At 41.6% G+C, this 21,165-nt stretch overlaps 2 protein-coding genes across 2 annotated transcripts; both read right to left on the bottom strand.

Moving 5' to 3' along the window:
- Positions 1-567: 567 nt before the first annotated feature.
- On the bottom strand, positions 568-7,155 carry LOC102721502 (probable chlorophyll(ide) b reductase NYC1, chloroplastic). The gene is made up of 10 exons (XM_006645603.3): positions 6,712-7,155; positions 5,562-5,640; positions 5,319-5,454; positions 5,021-5,095; positions 4,711-4,906; positions 4,455-4,523; positions 4,161-4,300; positions 3,896-4,018; positions 2,826-3,018; positions 568-1,233 (listed from the first exon to the last, which is right to left on the bottom strand). Exons 1-10 carry the CDS (start codon positions 7,033-7,035, stop codon positions 1,048-1,050), a joined length of 1,521 nt encoding a protein of 506 aa, XP_006645666.2. The 5' UTR covers positions 7,036-7,155; the 3' UTR covers positions 568-1,047.
- An 11,470-nt stretch (positions 7,156-18,625) lies between these two features.
- Positions 18,626-19,951, bottom strand: LOC102721222. Its single transcript, XM_040528635.1, has one exon. It carries the CDS (start codon positions 19,937-19,939, stop codon positions 18,809-18,811), a length of 1,131 nt encoding a protein of 376 aa, XP_040384569.1. The 5' UTR covers positions 19,940-19,951; the 3' UTR covers positions 18,626-18,808.
- Positions 19,952-21,165: the final 1,214 nt, after the last annotated feature.

Genomic DNA, 21,165 nt, shown 5'->3' with positions numbered 1-21,165 from the left:
AGCCTCACGTCTCCAGCTTCTAAGTTCAGAAAAGTTGCCAACGCATGCGCCGGCTCCTCGCTCATCAGTGTGTGCACTGTCCACTCACCAACACCAGATATTTTTCATGAAAAAGCTCTCGTCTGTATTTTTTTCCCCTATCGGAAGAAAAGAAAAGGAGCCCTTGCTCATAATGGCTCACAGAATCCGTACATTGTTTGTACCAGGTGAAGTGAAAGTTCTGCTTCCCCATCGAAGAACGGATTGTTGCATTCTTTTCCATAGTTTTTTTTCTTAATTTTTGAGTGCTTTCCGAACTATTAAATAACATATTTTTTAAAAAATAAATCTATATAGAAGTTCATTAATTTCATCTTTCTAAAGTATTTTTTAACTTTGTGATAGCTACTTCCATCATTTATACTATTAAATAGCTATCGAAAAAATAAGAAAATATTTCATCTTTCATATTTCAGCGACAAAGAACACATGTATTCCTCTCCACAGGACTGCATATATCAAACTGCATACTATCTTAATGCAACGTCTGCTTCTCCCCTGTCGTGATCAAACGGCAAATCCACAGAATTGCTGATACCTTTGCTTTTAACATCCCATATGGCTTCATGTGATACAAAATAGATGGATGATAAATCATATATATACATAGCACATGCGGCTTGATTACTTTCACTTACTTTGAGTCTGAGTTCTAGGTGGGAGCAAACATACAGTTATCAAAACTACATTACTACATGCATGTACAACAGCAGGTAACGTCTGTCGAATCTATCCGTGCTCAGTTCAGTTGAGACATAAGTTTTTTTACAAGTCACGGCTTACAAACAGTGGAATGCCCACATAACAAGTGCTATTTACCTTTTGTTTCCCTGAGCACATGGTTAGCTTGACCTTAAATGGTGAGGCAGCTGATGGTTCTCACCGTTGATCGTATGTACCCTTGTGGGTTCATTTTTTTCCCCCTTCATAAGTTTCATGTGTCATATTCATATATCAGTAGATAATAAAAATGGTGTGTGTATCCATCTAGTTTGAAAGCTCCGGGGATCATGTGCCAGGAAGAGGTCCACCAGAGCTGGAAAGAATTATGAATGCACAGACGACAGAGAGCGAGAACACGGAAACCCATGTGTTTTCCGTGTACATCTCCATTGCATCTGTGAAAGAGAAGCGTGCCCGACTTTCAGCCCAATTGCGAATTCTATCAGCCTCAGCTGCATATACTGCTCTTCCCTGCAAAGTGTTTACCATCAATTAGTGTCCATTTGAATTAAATCGCCTAATTAGAGCAATTAAGAAGTACGCATAAAAGTCGCTTTACCATCAATTACTTTATTGATCTCTCATTTATAAGAATATAGTATTCTTTTTTACTTCATCTCTTATTTTAAAACCTTGCGCATAGGATGATTGAAGCATTGCCCATCACAGAAGACATCAATCTATGTAGTAAGGTACAGCACTTTTCTTGCGTTATCTTGTGAAAGATTCGGAAGGAAGACAGATCGACTTATAATTAAATGACTACCCACTTGCTATCATTTTTCTCCAATGTTTATTTACTATGAGTCTATGACTATAATATATCATGTTTCCAAATATCTTGATGAAATAATACATGTGTTGAGTGTTTCCATTCATGCATGTCAATCTAATGATAATGACCACATTTCAGGCAGTTTTTCCCCAAAATCACAACCAATAAACAATGCGGTACAAAAAAAAGCATCAATATACCTAGTTTCTGCCCATTTCAGTCCCCAAAATAGTACTCCCTCCATTTCATATAGCCACATTGAGTTTGTCCTAAGTCGAATTTATTTAAGTTTGACCAAGTTTATAGAAAAATGTACTAACATATATAACACCAAATTAGTCTAATTAAATACACCATTGAATATATTTTTGTAGTTATTTATTTTGTGTTGGAAATGTTGTTATATTTTTCTGTAAAGTTCGTCAAACTTAAAGAAGTTTGACTTATTACAAACCAAATGTAACTTATAATATGAAACGGAAGGAGTATATGGCAATCATTTGAGGTGTATGGTTGCTTTTTAAAACCATGGTCCTGTCCTTTGCATTTAAATCTGTTGCTATATTTCACATGGAACCTAACTAGATGAGATCCAGCAATACATGTGAGAATTAACTGTCATATTTAACATGCAGTACACACATTATCACCGATACTGATGGACCGAGCTAAGCCATTGTGGAACCAGGTGAATGAAGCCATGCAGGGAAGGACCATCCTAAGGCCTTCCTGAAGAGATCTGGTGAAATCGAACACTAAAATAGCAGTAAGAGTAATGGACTGAGCTGGTCATAATGAATCTGGAACCGAACCATCAACACAAGCCCCATGGCTCTCATGTAGAGGCCTAAAAGAACTGGACACTGGTCTCAGGCTTCATTATGATCATCTGACATGCCTAGCTGGTCCAGTCTTTAGAATAAATACTGCTTATTTACCACATCGTACAATGAAACCCCACAAGAATGATTTGGATAGTCTATTCTGGTGAAGTGATGATGTTCAGTGTTCTTTATATGCGACAAAGTGTACTATGTACATTTGGTACAATAGTAGAAGAGCTTGGTGCTCATTCTCTAGAAATTTATATTTCATTAGTTAAGAAGCATAACAGATCAAAACTCTGAGGTTCAATATCATGGAAAGTACATGCAAGACGCATGATAATGAAAGCAACAGTCATGTTTGCAGGCATGACTCCTGTAGGAATTCAGCGTATTTCATATACCGTTATTGCTGAAATAGAAGGTAAAGTTAAAAAGATATTAGTTGCAGAGAAGAGACATACCTCTTCATCGAACCAACGGCCTCGGCGAACCCATGCAGTAACCAAGGCAAGCAAGATTCTTGGTGGTGTCAAGTAGTTTACTGCCTTTCCACTTCCTTTCACAACTCGCATCCTTGGAACCAATGTCCTTGCTACTGTTTCTGGAAGCTCACATATTAAATTGAACATCTGCTTATTTCTGAGAGATGAACCACTGCAAAATATAGAAGGATTAAAGGGTAACTAAGGCAGCCTGCACAGTTGGGCATGTGGCAACAGACGAGCTGATCAGATCGAAGATGGCATTCACCATCAATTGAAATTAAAGAACATCTTGTTCTTCACATATAGGATTGACAGTAAGAAACTTATAAAAGTGTAATTGAAATTTCCATTACATTAGTCTTCTGTAATATGTATTTGGACAATATCCCACAGGTTACTTGTATACTTATATTAACAAAAACTATGAAGTAGCTGATTCTGCATCTTTCTAATATAAAATAACTGCCATATCACAACTTTGAACTGGATTCACAAGGTTTGAAACACTTGCACGAGTATAAGACATTGATTATTTCAGGTTTTGATCAACTGCAGAACTGCCACAAACCCACTTTACCGTGTCATTAATCAATTGTAGGGATGATATATGATAGGGAAAACATGAACTAAAGAGTAGTAACAAAAACAATTTAATAATCAATGTGCAGTTGATCCTTGAGAATAGTTGGCACATATCATATCCTATAGAAAGAAGAGATTGAAATAGATAAATATTAAGGTATTTCAAAATTTTGATTGCTCCTCATTCAAAAAATATATATATTCTGATTTCTGATTACTGAAATAACTTCTAAAGGAAGATGCCATAAATTCTGATAAAACCTGTATAGTTCCATGAAGATTGTATTGAAAATTCTGGACGCAGTTAAAAGGTTTTAGCATTTACTAGTTATAAACAAAAATGTGGTTTGGACAACATGAAATCTAATCAATGCATGTTGCACCAAGCAATCAATATATCTGAAGTTCAGAATGAACTAAAAAGATCAAATCATGGCATCTGACTAAGTAGTTTCAGAGGTTACCTTAGAAGGAGGTCTGTAAGGACCATTCCAGGAGAGGCGGTGTGTACACCAACTTTTGATCTTCTGCTTTCCTTCAGAAGTGATGCTTGAAACTGCCTAAGCCCACACTTAGTTGAACCATAACTACAAGTTTATAAAATAGTGTCAAATTTAGCTTTACTGAACAAGTAATAGCATCAATACAATTATCCTCATTTTAAGCCAATGAGGAAAGCTCAAGAAATGTTCATATCCAGTCATATAATTGAAAACAGTAGGTGCTTACACAGCTGTCAATGGTGTGCTTGAACCTCCAGAACCAGCTCCATCCATGTTAAATACGTGGCCTCCCTTTTCTTGGTATTGCATGACATTCATGGCTTCTCTGGTGCATAGTAAAGAGCCAACTAAGTTTGTTGAGACAATCTGCAAACGAAAAAGGAGACAATAATATAGTTTAACACACGCAGAAAGAAAAATAAGATGAAACATATAGGCCAGACTGCATGAGCAATGTAGTTTTATGAACCCTGTTATAAACGAAATGACACAGATTTTTAGAAGATAGCAACTAGCTTACCTGAGAAATATCTTCATCAGAAAAATTTACCAATGGCCTAAAACCTTTGTTCGTGCCAGCATTATTTATCTACACAAAAGAATAAGACGAAATAGCACATATTAAGTACATACTCATAGTATAATACCAAAATACAAAACAAAACCAAAAAAAGAAGTAATTAGTACAAAAAACTTGTCCACTTAATCTGAGTAATTCTTAATGTGAAATGTGCAGAGTAAATAATAAAGATGTAATGTAGTAGAAAATTATTTACCCAAATATCAATTGAACCAAGCTCGTCTCGAGCAAAATTCACCAACTTTTTCACATCTTCTGGTTTACAAACATCACATGATGTACCAACAACCTTAGCATGTAACAAAGTTTCTCTCTGTTTCTTTTTGGCAACTGACAAGCCCTCTTGTATGTTCTCTTCAAGTTCATTGATGGTCTGGAGGACTGATTCAGGACTGCTTTCAATAAAGAGGAGATTTAAAACTAGGAAAATATATTGCATTCCATGATAAAGAACCGATGGATTTTCAACAAGAACACACGTTGAGCTTCATGTCTATCAGTACAACCTGCGTGAAGCAATCACAACACGATCTCCAGAAAGAAGAAACTCCCGTGCAAGTGCTTTCCCTAACCCTCTTGTGCTGCCAAAATCGAAAGTACAACGTCAGGGTTGATTGCAAAACAAGGATAACAATTAGAAGCCAGTTCTAAATGGATGCAACTAATGAGAAGTCAGATACAAGAATTAACAACCATCGATTTTTATACCAATGTGGTTACGAATCCTTTAATGGTTGGATTATATGCCACTACCTAGCAAAATATTCAGATGGAATGTCAAAGGAATAATATATAATAGGTTACCTTCCAGTTATGACAACATTGCGAGGTCCGGCTTTGCAGTGTTCCTCTAGGACACTGTTTGCACCTATCATTGTGCCAATGATTACTCCCCCGAGCCAACTATACCAAATTAGTGTATTCATTTGGCTGTCTCCACCTACATAGAGAGGTAGCTAGATCATAACTGAAACTCTGAAAAATGATCCTTAGGAAACAAAGAGGATTATCCAAAGCAGTGCAATGTATTAAACATATATAACTAACCTGATAACTGAAATCCAACTGCAACTATAACACCGCTGCTCATCATAGTGATAACATATCTGCCTACCTGAGTAGCAACCTGAAAAGGAGAAGGAAATCAGTCAGTATGAAAAACCTATTTCAGAAAAGGAGTTGATTCTGTTACTCAGTACTGATAAATTCAGAATAAGAACTACTAATCCCTCCGTTTCATATCGTAAGACTTCTTGGGTTTGCCAAGATTCATCCATATATCAATGTATATATTTTGTATATATGTCTAGATTTATTAGCACACGTATGAATCTAGGCAAGGCCAGGAAGTCTTATAATGTGGAACGGAGGGAAATAGTACATAACTTTACTTGGTTAGTATATGAGTAAGCAAAATGCAGCCACACTAATAGCAACATTTAAACAACCCTGCTCAAGCTTAGAACAAATAGAAAATTGCTGATATGCTTACGTTAGAGTCAGAAGATAGTGAACATTTGATTTATATACAAAGAAACAGCACACCTAGGAAGCAATTTACTTGAACTGTAAAGCAGATCTGCCCAGTTGGTCATGTAAAGCCAGTGTACCTTGCAACCCATGGCCCCCCATACAATAGTAGATGCAGAAAACAGAGAATCAAGGCCCATAGAGGTGATGGACAAAGTAAATATAATCTAGAATGAGTTTCAGTCTTTCCGAGTTTTAAAATAATTTCAAAAGCAACAAAGGCTCCAGAAAATGACACCTTTGGCTGCAAGCCACATCTGCCCAGGCAATCGAGTCACAGGCCCACGATAAGTTCAACACAGGCCGAATCGAGCTCTTCAGCACATAAAAACAATGAGAACTGGCGTCGCAGAATTGTACACCAGCCCAATTACCCGAGCCTAGTGCAACCATAAGAAAATCTATTTGCGCCACAGCTAGTGTATTCAATCCTAACTCCCACAGAAACAGGCAATCAGACGAGACCACCTAGGATCACTTGTAGCATCAGCAATCGAGTAAGCAGCTGCAATTTCCACACGCAGCTAATTAGCAGCTTCAATTACGGTGTAGTGAGCCTGTACTTGCACAGAGTTTACGCAGCAGAAGCAGCTAAAACAGGCCGCATCAGATCAGAGACGCTCAAACGACAAAATTAGCCGCATCACGTGGCAGAAATGGAGCTCACCGAGAAGAAGATCTCCTCGGCCTTCTCGACGGCGCGCTGGTACTCTCCCCCGTACGCCTCCGCGGCCGCCGCCCGCGACCCGGCGAGCCCCTGAATCGCAGCCTTCAGCCTGTAGAGCGGGCCCTTCCTGCGCCTTCGCGCCTCGGGCGTCGTCGTCGGCGACGACGACGCCGCCTCCTCCCCCTCCCCGTCGGCCTCCTGCTTGAACGCGCGGCACCGGAGCAGGGACGGGCGGCGGCACGCCCGCGCGTGGGCCACCTCCGGCCAGCCGCGGCGGAGGCGGCCGTGCACGGAGAGGTGGACGACCGCGGCGGCGGCGGCCATGGCGTCGCGTCGCCGGGAGCGCGCGCGAGGAGATAAGGATTTTTTTTTCTCCTCTTTTCGCAGTCTCTGACGTCCTACGATTTTCTGTGGGGTTCGCCTCCCTAGTTATTAGGAGAGGGCGTGTGCACACCACTTCGCCGTCCATTAAATAATGCGTACGTACGGCTTCGTGTAAATACCCTTGGGTAATTTGGAAATAATGTTCAGGTCCAAATCCAATGGGTTAATAATGTTGGCTCCCGTCGTCTCGTTTTTTTGTTGAAAAAAAATAAAAACGTATTTTTACAAATGAAAAATAATTTGAAGAAAATTTTTTTATACACATGTATATGAAGACTCAAAAGCAAAAGTTGTAAAACAAACTACGATAAAACCCACAAAATCAAGCCCAAAATTAAGTATTAATTTAATTTTGTCTTATAAGCAGCTGCAATTGCAAAATGATGGGAGTTGTTACTGTCGTCCTTAAATTTTCATAGATAACCTGAATATATATAAAAAACATATTTGTTGACTCATGAATAAATCTACGTAAGATCGTAACATCCTGTAATACTCCGTATAATGATTTGGCATAATTGTTTCTAACTTTATATCTCAAGTTTATTTATGGCTAGTCAAATATCTTTTTCTGTGAGAAAATCATTGTACTATGACATGAAAATAATGTGGTCATGCGGGCCAGGTTGGAGTACTTATCATCGATATTGACAGACTATATTAGCTTATCCATCGAATTATTGCCATAAACTATTTTCTTTACACCTCTAAGAAAACATGATCACTTAAGTGAAATTCTTATGTTGCATTAGCTAAATCCCTTGTTCCAAATTATTTACTATATCCAGTCTCAAAATATTACAACATAGTAATATGAGTCCGGACAGAATTTAATAATCTCAAGCTTATTTCACAAATATATAACCGGTGGATAATCTTATACGAGGCTGGCTATGACGAGGGCACGTTTTAGTATGGCAAGAGAAGGGAACTGGTAGTAGAGGACAAAAAAAAGATCTTGGTTGCGGGGAAGGCGCAGCAGAAGCACGCCCACACGTTAAAGCAACCTCATCTCCGCCGTCTTTGTCGTCGCTTCTGTTAGAAACTGCTCCCTCCGTTTCACAATATAAAACTTTATAGCCTTGTCTAGATTTATATAAATACTAATGAATCTAGATAAATTGATGAATTTAGACAAGACTAAAACGGGGTAATAGTTTGCTTTTCCGATCGGGGGTGGGGTGTCGCCCTCCGCCGAGCCGAGGATGCAGCCGACGGACGTCCGGGGAAAATATCTCTGCTACTACTTTTTTGGTTGAGCAGTACGTACGCCAACCGCTTCAGAAATCTCAAGCTCGCAAGGGCAGTGCCAGTGCGCGCGTACGTGTGTTTCAGGCAGACCAGTCAGCCGTGCGAATGCCTCCCGGTTCCGGCCATGCAACCACGCATGCGATGCGAGCCCAGTAGGGGAGATCAGAATCTGGTCGTCTCTGCAGGTAGTAGGATTGGAGGTGGAGGAGGAGAGCGTGCACGGAACTAGTACGTACCAGCTAGCGTCCCTCTCCTCCTGCCGTTCGTTCGGCACGCAAGCCAGCTGACTCGGATGTGCGTACTACTATACAATTCAACGGACTGTGCGCTGCAGTTCAGCCGCTGAAAATTAAGTATAAGCGAAACAGCAGTGATTAGTTTGGCGTTATGCAACCCTGTGGCGATGCTTCTGCGTGCACTCAACCGCTAGCTAACACTCTTGCACACGAGGAGGCAGGAAGAAATTAGCCTCCCCAGTTTCAGCCGTGTGTCATTCGTGTCCCACCGTGGCGTGCGTGCGAGTTGTACTAACTCGGCAGTTTTTTTTCTCGTAATACTACTGCTGGTACAAGTTACCGGTACAGCTTTGGTGCGTGTTTAGTTTGTAAATTTTTTTTCAAAAACATCAAATCAAGTTTTCGGATACATATTAGTATTAAACGTAGTCTACTTATAAAACAAATTTCAGATTCGGCGAGACGAATTTTTTAGCCTAATTAATCCGTCATTAGCACATGCTGGTTACTATAGCACTTATGGCTAATCACTTTCTAATTAGGCTCAAAAGATTCGTCTCAAGATTTCTTTCGTAACTGTGCAATTAGTTTTTTTTATCTATGTTTAATGCTTTATTTAGGTGTCCAAAGATTTGATGTGATGTTTTTGTTGAAAAAAAGTTTGGGAACTAAATAAGGCCTTTACTTAGGTCTTGTGTAGGTGCCAAAAAATTTTTTTAGCAAAAAGGTCGCGTCGAACGTTTAATCGGATACTGGAAGGAGTTTTTGGACACGAATGAAAAACAAATTTTAGATTCCGCAGCAAAACCGCGAGACGAATCTTTTGAGTCTAATTAATCCGTCATTAGCACATATTGGTTACTGTAGCACTTATGGCTAATCATGTCCTAATTAGTCTCAAAAAATTCGTCTCACAATTTCTAATTACTTTTAATATTTATGTATATTTAATGTTTTATTTTGGTGTCCATAGATTCGATGGGATGTTTTTGGAAAAGTTTTCCGGAACTTAGCCAGAACTTTTATGATTTAAATTTTTCCTATAATGTATGGAGTATTATATTACTTGTTACATCAATTATTTATATTTAAATCAACTTTAATATAGATTTTTTAAAAAAAAACACAATAACGTTTAGTCTTGCATTGAGTATTCACATAGAAAACGAGCGAGTATACGCAGAAGCTGGCAAATGGAAGAAATGAACACATCTTTACAGGACTGTATAATGGATTTAGTTCGCGCATGTGCAAGTAGTACAGTTTTTTTTAAAAGCATAACTAGTAGTATTATATTTATTTCATATTATAAGGTGTACGGATGTTTTCTAGATTTATACCGAGGAGAAAAGTATCTTATAATAACTAACTAGTAGTAGTATCACGCTATCCCTAACAAAATATCTTATAATAACTAGTAGTAGTATCACACTATCACTAACTTGCTGCTGCTCATTAGTGCCGTCTTGACTGACACAATGAGTAGTTAGCAAACAATAAGATACTGACGGGCCCAACTAAAGTCAGCCCCACTGGCAACATCCCTTATTGGACTTATTCCGAGGCCCACAGAGGCCCATGTAGGCTGCAGGCTGCAGTCCGTCTCTCAAGAAAAGAAAGAGACCCCAAAAAGAAAAAAACACGAATGCCTGCAAACTGCAATCTGGCCGCGCGAGCCGGCAGCAAGTTGATTCAAACTCCCACAGCTCTTGGCACTTTGGCAGTTGGCACGGGTCCGTCCGTGGCGTTTGTCACTCGGCCGGTTGGCCCACAGGAAAGGAATAAAACTCGCGCAAAATTGCAGCGACGACAGGTAAAGTAGGAGTAAAACCGGTGCAGGTGCAGCAGGACACGGGCGCGGACGAGCCGGACGACGGGGCGGCATGCATGGCACAGCAGGCGGAGGCGCAGAGACGCGCGCCGGCGCGGGACGCGGCCCGGTCGGCGTCCTGCTGCTGCCCCGGCGTCCACCGCGAAACCGGCGGTGGAAATGTTCAGGTCCGCCTGTTTATCCACGCAAACGTATGATTCTAAAGTATGCTCCTGTAGGTTTAAAATGGTGTCCCTAGAGACTTAAATGGAGCAAATAGTGTGTGTTAAGAATGTAGGACGTTCTCCTATTTTGCATACTCTTTTCTTTTCATACCTATTTAGTGAATATAAATTTGGGTTTAAAATTTTTAAACTCACATTCACACGATAAAGACTTATTAAATTAAACTGAAATTTGATATGATGGTTTATTAAATGGAAGAGTAGCCTTATACAAATTTTATTCTCTTGCTAATTGGGTTATCTATTTGATTATCCATAGATAACCAATCAAAAGTTCAGTATAGATTAACCCTATTAAATCGTAGATTCTTAAACTCACGACGAAAAACTTTATGTTAATCTACCTAAACATTCTTATCCTGCGGTACAAGCCAGGAGGAGCAGGGATGTTGGCAGTGTCGAGCGTCATCGACGCGATGCGGCTAGCTACGGCCTACGGGCCCATGCGGCGTCGGCAGAGCGTCGTCGCGTGACACGGCGCGGCGCGGAGCCCGACGAGGTTTGGCTGGCCGGGCCGGGCGGGCATCGGCACTGCCGGCCGCCTCGGTTGCCGTTTCTGCCCGAATTGCCCGCAGGGAGATGACAAAGCTCTCTCTGCCAGGCGGCACAGAATGATACCATCTGTTCTGTTGTTTCTCATTCCACTCCACTCCCCACACTGTACGATCGGCAACTTGAGGCTGATTGGAAGAGCTTCTCCAAGAAACTGTCCCAAACGGTTAAGTTAGGACTTTCAGTTAAATTATTATATGTCAATATATATACTCGATATGGGATACCTTATAGATGTATAGTTAGTTAATTTGTCAGGAATACAACATACCAAGTAGGACATAAAAATAAAGCGCATACATATGAATAAAGTCCCCAACGAATAAGGACTCAAATATGTAGTCCCACCGGATCCTAACAAGATTGATTATGTAGTACCTATACTTATTTTCCTATTTCTTCTTTCTCCTTCCCCATGCTATTGTCACTATCATGAATGCTTAACTCGTTCGAAGTTTATCGGAGTAATTGGAGAAGGAGCTTAAGGAGTATGAATTATAGAGCAGATAGGAAAGTCACAATTTTATAAGATTTGTAATGGGTTTTAGTATAATGCTATTTAGATAATTGTGTAATATAAGCATAACTAATTAGAAAATAGAAACAGAAAAGACGGCTACCATTTTAGTCAGTTGATCAACAACGGTAAAGTAGTTAAATAGGTAGGTTCGACGGGCCTCAAATTCCACATGTCCCAGCTGCCTCGCCCAGAATGAGTGGTTGGAGCCACGCATGGGCTCACATGACATCCAGATATAGCTAATTATGGCTAATTATAGACTAATTAGGCTCAAAAGATTCGTCTCAAGATTTCTTGCATAATCTATGTTTAATACTTTATTTAAGTATTTAAAAATTCGATGGGATATTTTTGAAAAAAAATTTAGGGACTAAACAAGGCCTTAATTTTAGGCCTCATCGATCAGCAAGAGCGACCACGTATATAGTACGTACGTACTGCATGTACTCTCCACTCCAGCTCCCTAAGCTGGCTAGTGGCCGATACTACAGCTCTAGTAACGTCCCCTAGCTAACCTAGCCACTCATCAGCGTACGTCTCAGCTACGTACGTTTCTTTTGATCCATAAATGATCGATACTCCCTTCTTTTACTCGTGTGTTATTTTTTTTTAAGTTTTGCTTAGATTTATATAAATACTGATGAATCTAGATATATATATATATTATATATTTATTAATTTATAAATTTAGATAAAGTTAGAAAGTCTTAGTACATAAAAAAAATAGAGTATTACACCGGGAGTATGTCCGGTTTCGTCCTCCATCCACATTTACAAGGTCACCGGCCCGCTCGATCGCTGCACCCATGCGTAGCTATCAGCTGCTAGAGCCAGCTAGCAGGATCTAGCCAACGAGGTAGTTTTAGCCTCTTTTTATTGATTTTCGTTATAAAATTTTTTAAAAAAATCTTCATAAAGGCTTCAATAGTTTTAATGAGGATAGCGGGGTTGGCTCGAGCCCCGCCACCCTCATGTTAGATTGCCCCTGCTAGCTAGCATTCCTAGGCTGCGTCAGCAGCATCCACCATTTAACTTAACCTCCTCTTTTTTTCGTGCGCGCTTCCCGAACCACTAAACATTATATTTTTTAAAAAATGTATAGAAAATTTATTTTAAAAAATAATATTAATATATTTTATTTTTTAATAATTAATGATTAATTAATCCTATACTAATCTATTACTACGTTTTTCGTGTCGGACATCAGTCGATCAACCAAACGCGGCCCTACTCATACAGCCATGCTCCCTCCGTTTTAAATCATTCCGATGTTTGTTTATATAAAGAGACAATATCTGTTTATACTATTATACATGCGTTAAGAGAAGAAAATCTACTGCGAGCCCAACAAAATAATTAATTCAAGAGAAGAAGAAGAAGAAGAAGAAGAAGAAGAAGAAAAGCATTGAGATGCAGAAGGCTGGTGTGACAAGGTTACAGAGTCGGGCACTGTGGAGGCTGGGCAGGGACGTACGCGTACACATGCATGACATGACTGCCTGCCCGCCACTACAAACAATGTTTCACACCCTCAAAGAACGTGGCGGGCACTGTACACAGTGCATGCACCCAGCACCACAATTCAACTGTGTGTGTGTGTGCTGTACAGTATGTTGACGCTCACCGTGCATGCACCGTACGTAAGCACGTGTATCCTTTTGAAACCGATCGAACCCCCGGCAGGAGGACTGCCTAATTAGGTCTAAAAACCTCGATATAAGACTTTACAAACCACATGTTATTGTTGTCAAAGCTTGTTGTCCAACGACACAACGGCTTCGACTCCACTACAATCACATCAACATTGCCAAAGGTACTGCCAAAGCGAATAAACAACATCGACTCCCCTCGGACAACCTTAGCCCATACTATTAAAGTGCCCCAACTTACACACGGCTAGCACTAGCATCCCTAGAAGGGGTTGTAACCGTCCCATTACACCTAATAGACCAACCAAAGAAAGTTTGACTATCACCGCACAAGAATGGAACCAAGATGACAAGGTCTCGTCCAATCGTCTAGATTTAGAGAGCTTCAGATCCGATACAATAATCCACTGCTAGCCACCGTTGCACATGGAAGATTCTCCAAAGCAATGGCGCCATGATAGACATGACATGAAATGCAGTCACCGCTCGTCTAGAAGACAGAGCATAGTTTTCACCTAGAGATCAATGGGTAGAAGGAGAAAACGCTCTAACCACGCCTCCAAGGAGGATAACCACACTAAGTTGTGTCTTCTTCGTTGAGCTGGTCAATGGATTGATAAGATTTTCACCAGTGAATTCCCCTCTAATTCACCCAACCAACCCATACAAAGGCTATTAGCAAGCCTTCACATCGTCTCTCCAACAACCCAGTCTAGGCCACCACCCAAAGATCAGGCAGTCTCTCTAGGCTGCTCTTGATCGTCGTGATGCCACCATCATCCCCTATTGTACATCGCATCCCCTTTTGAGCATCATGTGACCAAAACTGGATGATCTTAACACATAGAGGAGAGAAGCTCATAGAGAGTAGGCATTCTAACAAAGCAAAAGATGAACGCAACATCTTCATCAACCCTCAAGGTCTATCGTCGCGAATGACTCCTTGAGCGCCATGTGGGACTCCATCTCGTTGCGCCACTATTGTCTTGCCCTCATCCTAGCATTGGATTTGCCTGCCCCATCACCAAGATGAACGACAAGACCTCGTGCGAAAGCTCTCCACCATGCATATGCCATTGCAGCATCACCGACCTAGCCACCTTGATTGCCTATGCCATCGTCAGCCAAGCTAAGGCTCCAGATCCATGCGATGCCACTTGATCAACCAGCCAACGAGGTCGGATAGAACTCTGTCGATACTTATCCGTAGTGTGCCCTCATCGAGTCGTTGTCCTCCTTTGAACCAACCCTAGTAGTGGACGAGCCTCATGCTGTCGACCCCACGGTTTGTGTCAGTAAGCCATCACTGACATGCATGTTGTTGCTCCTAGTCGCATGACAAGGGGTGAGCACCAACCCCACATTCGGCCACTTACCACTGCTCCTTCATGCCAGTGCTCGCAACGTCACCCCGTACCAGCCTCCCTTTGTTGTTGTTGTTGTTGCTGCTGCTGCTGCTGCTGCTGCCACTTCTTCGCGTAGACCCAACCACACAGTCGCGTCCGCCTGCGCCCTCCACCACCGCCTAGCCCAGTGCATCTTAGCCCTTTAAGGTCGCGCCCTCACCAGGGGAATCCCTACGACCATCATCCTTGCTGCCATACGGCTTGCCGACGAGCCGCTCCAACAATGGTGAGGGAAGGGGAGGATGGCCCTCCCAAAATATAAGCATCTCTTAAGGTTTTTAATGAATTAGAGATCAATATGGATAAAACTAAATGAAGGGTTATAATTGATCGAGATGAATAAATTAAATAAGATTATGGTCGTAAGTAATTGGTTGAAAGAGTATGTTGGGGGAAATTGCTATATGTTCTAAACAATTTTTTAGTACTAAGTTATTGCTCCCTAAGTTCATATCGTTAAACTTTTCGGCTATGTCTAAATTCATAAATTGATTGATATTATTTGTATACATGTCTAAATTTATTAGTATATATATATTTATATATTTAATAAGATAACAAAGTGTTACGTTGCAAAACGGATCCAGCCATATTACTATTTATTTTTGACAGAGGATGGCTTCCAATTATTTTCTCTAGAGGATCTAGCTGGTACTCATTGGTGGCTTTTAAATTCGCACTACCACGTTGCAGCACCAACATTTTGCACCATGTTTTGATCTCGATCTGCAAATTCTGCAGCAAACAGTTGAGGCCACTACCGAGGCACTGATCACCTTTTAGACTGGCTAAAAGCGATCTCCTAATTCGGTGGCCTTTCCAAAGCAGAAAACGTGGAGATTAGCTCCAAGTCAAAAGGTAGCTGCTCCATTTTCTCTTGACTTACAAGTGAGAGAACACTTTATATGTACTATATACCATAAAGTTTCTTTTTGAAATATCATTAAACAAAGTTTCTTATATTAACCTCGATAGCATTGTCAAACGCTCCTCAAACTAGAACAGCATGCAGCTGTACATGCATGCGTGCCTGAATCCTGCTCGAGAAACAGTGAAAAGCTTAGCTAGCCATGCATAGCACACCGTTGTGTCACTTCTTGAATTGTGTACCTCGAGCCTGATTTGATTTGATTTGCAATGCTGAAAATAGGGACATTTTGAAATGTCAATTATTTATCATCTGAATTGGGCCGGAATGTGTCAAATATATGTCATACCAGTAGCATATAGCTAGCCCTTCAAGCGTGCAAGCATTGCTTCTAGTATCAAAGACAAAATGCAGTGTCATGTCACCAAGTTAATTCGTTTGGAGCACATGCTGATCACTAGGCAAATATCAGTGTTAGTATTAGTACTAAGCTATTAGGAGTAATTTAACCATACTTGCACACAAGTACAACTCAATGCTGCCAAGAGACAAGGTACCAAAGTAGGAGTGGTTTGCATCCCAAATGTCAATGTGAATAAATAGTATGGATTAGTACTACCCCACATGCAAAGCTTGTACCATTACACAACAGAACAAAGGTATGTCATGGCATGGCATTCAGGTCGCTTGGCTGATGTCCCTTGTAATAGTACCACTAAAGTCCTAAGCAGAAAGGAACAAAGACTTTGGAGTAGTAGTATATCTTAATTTAGTTGAAACACTGCCCCACAAACCTAATCCCAGTTCCAAATTAATTTAATTAGATTTCCTTGGGCAAACAGAGCGCATCCAATCCAAGAGCATGATTTGGACAATGAGCCAAGCTCACCACCTTTTCCCAAGTTCAAATGCAAATAGACCTAGAATATACTATAGTTAGCCCTGAACCTTTGTTTTTTCCCCTAACACTATACTGAATGTCCTTGGAGAAAGGTGCAGAACTGCTCCAAGGATATTCCAACGTCTTGCTAATAGTAGCTAATTAGCTATAGTAGTTAAACTAAATCCCGCGGAGTACAGCACTATGGATCCCATTGTTTGTGTTCAAACATTTATAATAATTAAACATTTTATTTTAATTTATTTTTTGTTGTAACTTCTAAACTCGGAATTTGAAATCGTATACTTGTGAAGCGATATAGTAGTATCTCACATGCTACTAATTATCTAGTAACCGATAGATGACAGTACTAAAAATCCATCTGCACCGATCAGGCCCTGCTATTAGCACTAGTACCTTTGCTTGTGTTAAGCCAATCTCAATACATGTTTTATGTGGTGTCATGCACATTAAATAGAGCGTCACATCAGTAAAATTGCTAATTTGATAGGGTCATTAAATAAGCAAGTTTTATGAAATATAAGAGATGAGTTGTATCCTCTAAAACTCATCTGCTCAGTTAATTACTTTACAGTCTTGATAACTATATCATAAAACTATATATCAAAACCACTGTAAAAGTATGCATCGAGATGGGTCTTTCAGCGAACGCTGCTGATTTGATTTGGGAACCCAAGGGATGTTTGTTTTTAGGATTTATTTTTAGTCCCTAGTCATATCGGATGTTTGATAATTTAAAGTATTAAATATAGACTAATAAAAAAATTAATTTTATAAATGGGAGCTAATCCGTAAGACGAATTTTTTAAGCCTAATTAATCCATAATTAGCAAATGTTTACTGTAGCATCACATATGCTAATCATAGATTAATTAGGCTCATTAGATTCGTCTCGTGAATTAGTTCAAGATTATAGATATGTTTTATTAATAATCTATGTTTAATACTTTAAATTAATATCTAAACATCCGATATGACATGGGGCTAAAAAGTTTAGCCCCATCTAATCAACGTGAGAAAGGTTACGCAGGAGAGAGAAATGGAGGGAACAGCAGCAGCAATGCAAAGGCTCAAATCCCAAGCTAGTGATGTGAGCATAGAAAAAGGCATACTCTATTGCCATCTTCCATTCCCTTTTCCCTTTGACCTTTTGTGCCAGCAAAGGCATCAGCTCTTTTGAGGAGATTGGTGCAGCAGTAGTAGTAAAATTACATGTACCAGTACTACCACTGTATACGGTCTCCAATACATGTATTTGTAGTTTCCCGTTTGAAATTTAACCGGACGTGGTTGGCTCTAGCTACATGGATGAAATGAGCTTTGAGATGATATGCTGGTGCTGTTTCTTTGGCAGTATATATGTCTCTCTCTTTTTCAGCAGAGCAAGAGTATAATCCGCTTTTACAATTTAAGCGCCCTTTTGACATGTAGCCTCTTGTCAATATCCATTTGAACTTACCTTTAGGTCACTTGAGTTTTGTAGTATCATCCGAAGGCAACAGCTTAGCTTATGATTAAAATGTTACTCTCTTCGTTTTGAGTTACGAGATGTTTTTGTTTTTCCTAAATTCATCTATAAACTAATGTATATGCTTTAAAACATATATGTCCAAATTCAATGAAAAAAAATCAAAACATTTTGTAAACTAAAATGGAGGTAATACTTATATAACCAACCATGTGAGACTGGTACATTCTTTGATCAATTTTCAAATTTAAACTGGCCAAAATTCCAGCCAATAATTGCCGACACATACTACTACAACGTACAATAGCTGGTGTGCAATACAAATCATGATTTCCAAATGATTGATCCCAAAGTTTCAAACGCAGAACAGCTTCTCTCTCTCTCTAACTACCAAACAAACCACACCTCACTCCCTGATCAATCAAAATCCACTTGCAAATCAAATTCTTGCAGTCTTCAAAAGAAAAGAAAAAACTGATGCTGGCGTGTGACAAGTCAAGTTCATTGGTCAGAGCCAAGAACAGTCCAAGTACATGATCCACTGTCCAGTGCATGCATGGCCAATTGTAAATAACCAAGATCAAATTAAGCAACTCATCATTATACATGAGAGGCAGTTGATTAACAAGAAGAAATTAAATCAAATTAAACTCTGAGAAAATGATTGATTGATTAATTAACACACATAATTAATTAAGATAGCTCTGGCTAATCTCAGTGATTAATCATCCTGGGACTGAGCTAATTAATCACTAAACACGGTGATCATTTTCTTTTTTCCTTTTATTAAGGAAGGGTAGCTAGCAGCTAGCCGCCATGGAGGACGACCCAGATGTCGGAGAAGGCCTGGAGGATGACGGGGTGGTGGCGCGGCGCGTTGAGGGAGAGGTACGACCGGAGCAGCCGCTCCAGCTCCGCCGCGCCGAACAGCTGACGCCCGAAGACCATCTCCACCATGGATGACCGGAAGTCGGCGTACGGGTCGCGCGAGCGCTTCACCACGGCGAACCCTCTCCGGACCTGCTCCTCCGCCGCCGACACCACGGGGCGGAACCCGTCCCTCACGCCGCACGTGTCGCAGCTGCTCGCCGCGCGGCGCTTGCGCCTCTGCCTCGTCGTCCTGGGAGGCGGCGGAGGAGGAGGAGGCGGCTTGGCCGAATGGATGGAGGAGGGGGACTTCTTCTTGGGCTTGGTCTTCTTCTTGGTGTAGAACTCGGAGGAGTCGGAGGAGAAGCTTCGGGAGGAGGAGAAGAACGCCTCGGCTTCCCCCTTCTTGCCGCCGCCTGCGCCGGGGACGCGGTCGTCGGCGTCGCTGCTGAAGACGTCGTCGCCGTCGGTGTCGGCGTCGTCTGACGTGCTGAAGCCGTAGGGGTTGGAGAGCAGCCTCCTGGTTTTATCACTCTTCGCGCCGCCACCGAGGCTGCCATGGCGGCGGTGGTGGTAGTGGAAGCTCTGAACGTCGCGAGCGGCGCTCGTCTCCTTCTCCTTGGCTGCCGCGGCCGCCGCCTCCTCCTTCTCCTTCCTGCCCGCCACCAGAGGCGGCGACGCGTCGACGGAGAACCGCGAGGTGGGCAGCGGAGCGCCGCGGCGGTGGAGACGGTCGAGCGCCGTGGAGAACGACTCGGTGCGACCCACCAGCGCCGCGTAGTCGCGGCGGGACGAGCTGCCCAAGAACGACTCCCTGTCGACCGCCGCGGCGTCGGCGGCGAGCAGCGCCCGGCTGGACGAGCACGCCGTGGCCGCCGATCCACCAGCCGTCGTCGTCGTCTTCTTAGCCCCCGCCGCCGCCGCCGCCGCCCCGCCACTCGCCGACGAGGAGGAGGTCGACGCGGCGGCGTTGTTGCACGTGGAGCGGAGCAGGCTCCCCGGCCGGAACATCCTCGCCAGCCTGTCCCGCAGCCGGCTGCTGCTCCTGCCACCACCTCGACGATGATCCATTGCTACCTACTCCTCAGCTAGCGGCGGCGGCGGCGAGAGGCAGTGGCGCGTTATATATAGCGCGTGCGCGCGCGTCGAGAGGCGTGGCGACGTCGCGATTTTGAAACGGGGAGGCGTAGTGGCTGGCTGGATGGAAGCAACAGGCAAAGGGACGTGCGCAAAAGTACGTGGCCGGGGTCACGTGCTGGGGCTTTGAACCGTAAGACGCCATGCATACACTGATTACGCGCCCCGTTCCAAAATAAATAAATAAATACAGATATAAATAAATAAATCTAATTTTAGATGTCAATATATATCATATAACTAACAATATATGTCTAGATCGGAGTCATGTCCTAAAACATAACTATTTTTAGACAGGGTGTATCTAGCGTGGGAGCTGGAGCCCCTCTACACGCTTGCTAGATCAAAAATAATGGAGAGGGAAGGGGAGAACATGAAGAGGGGCTTCGATGAAGAAAAGGGTAACCAGCCCGCTAACTTTAAATCCGGGATCTGTTCATATTTTTAGAGTTGTATATGAGTATTAATAAAATAGGGATTGACCGACAAGAAAATGTCAGTAAGAAAATTACAGGAAGAATAATTGTTATTAGTTGAAATAGTAAGATATGTGCAGTAATAGCTTTATTTTAAGATAAATAATAATTAATAGAAATAATTTCATTTTAGGAGGAGTATATCATGCATATTGCTAGCAGTTTTACTTATCTTGAGACCAATGTACTGCGTACTTTACTACGGAGCAGTGACCCAGAGAGAGTCATTTCAGCCTGTGACGACACTGATCTCTGATCGATGGTTTGGTTGCATTTGAGCTTGTGGATTCTCTCGTCGTCGTCGTCGTCCTGACAGAGATTTTCGCCACCGACAAAACCGGGCCGTTAATAACCACAGAGATTAGCTGCACCCACGTGAAGGCCGGGGACAAAAACGCAGCGCAGCAGCATTGCTCGCCGTAAATGTCTGACGACGCAGTTGATTTTTTTATACGCGTTGGATTATTTGTCTTATTTAAAATATTTATATAATTATTAATTATTTTTATATCATTTTATTTATTGTTAAATATACTTTTATGCATATATATAGCTTTAAATATTTTTAAAAAACGGTCAAACATATGTCTAAAAGTCAACGACGTCAAATATTTAGAGAGGGAGCCCTACAATTGCTGCATCCATCTACGTACAAATATATATAGTACCATACACACGACAGAC

Source organism: Oryza brachyantha, chromosome 1 (genome assembly GCF_000231095.2).
Source record: "Oryza brachyantha chromosome 1, ObraRS2, whole genome shotgun sequence".
Lineage (NCBI taxonomy): Eukaryota > Viridiplantae > Streptophyta > Magnoliopsida > Poales > Poaceae > Oryza > Oryza brachyantha.
This window is presented reverse-complemented; position numbering and strand designations above follow the sequence as displayed.

Excerpts from the sequence above, each read along its gene's own strand:
- LOC102721502 (XM_006645603.3), bottom strand. The coding sequence starts at position 7,035 with ATGGCCGCCGCCGCCGCGGTCGTCCACCTCTCCGTGCACGGCCGCCTC. Across the intron at positions 5,641-6,711 it reads CCGAGGAGATCTTCTTCTCG|GTTGCTACTCAGGTAGGCAG; the intron begins GTGAGCTCCATT and ends TCTCCTTTTCAG. Across the intron at positions 4,524-4,710 it reads TTGGTTCAATTGATATTTGG|ATAAATAATGCTGGCACGAA; the intron begins GTAAATAATTTT and ends TCTTTTGTGTAG.
- LOC102721222 (XM_040528635.1), bottom strand. The coding sequence starts at position 19,939 with ATGGATCATCGTCGAGGTGGTGGCAGGAGCAGCAGCCGGCTGCGGGAC.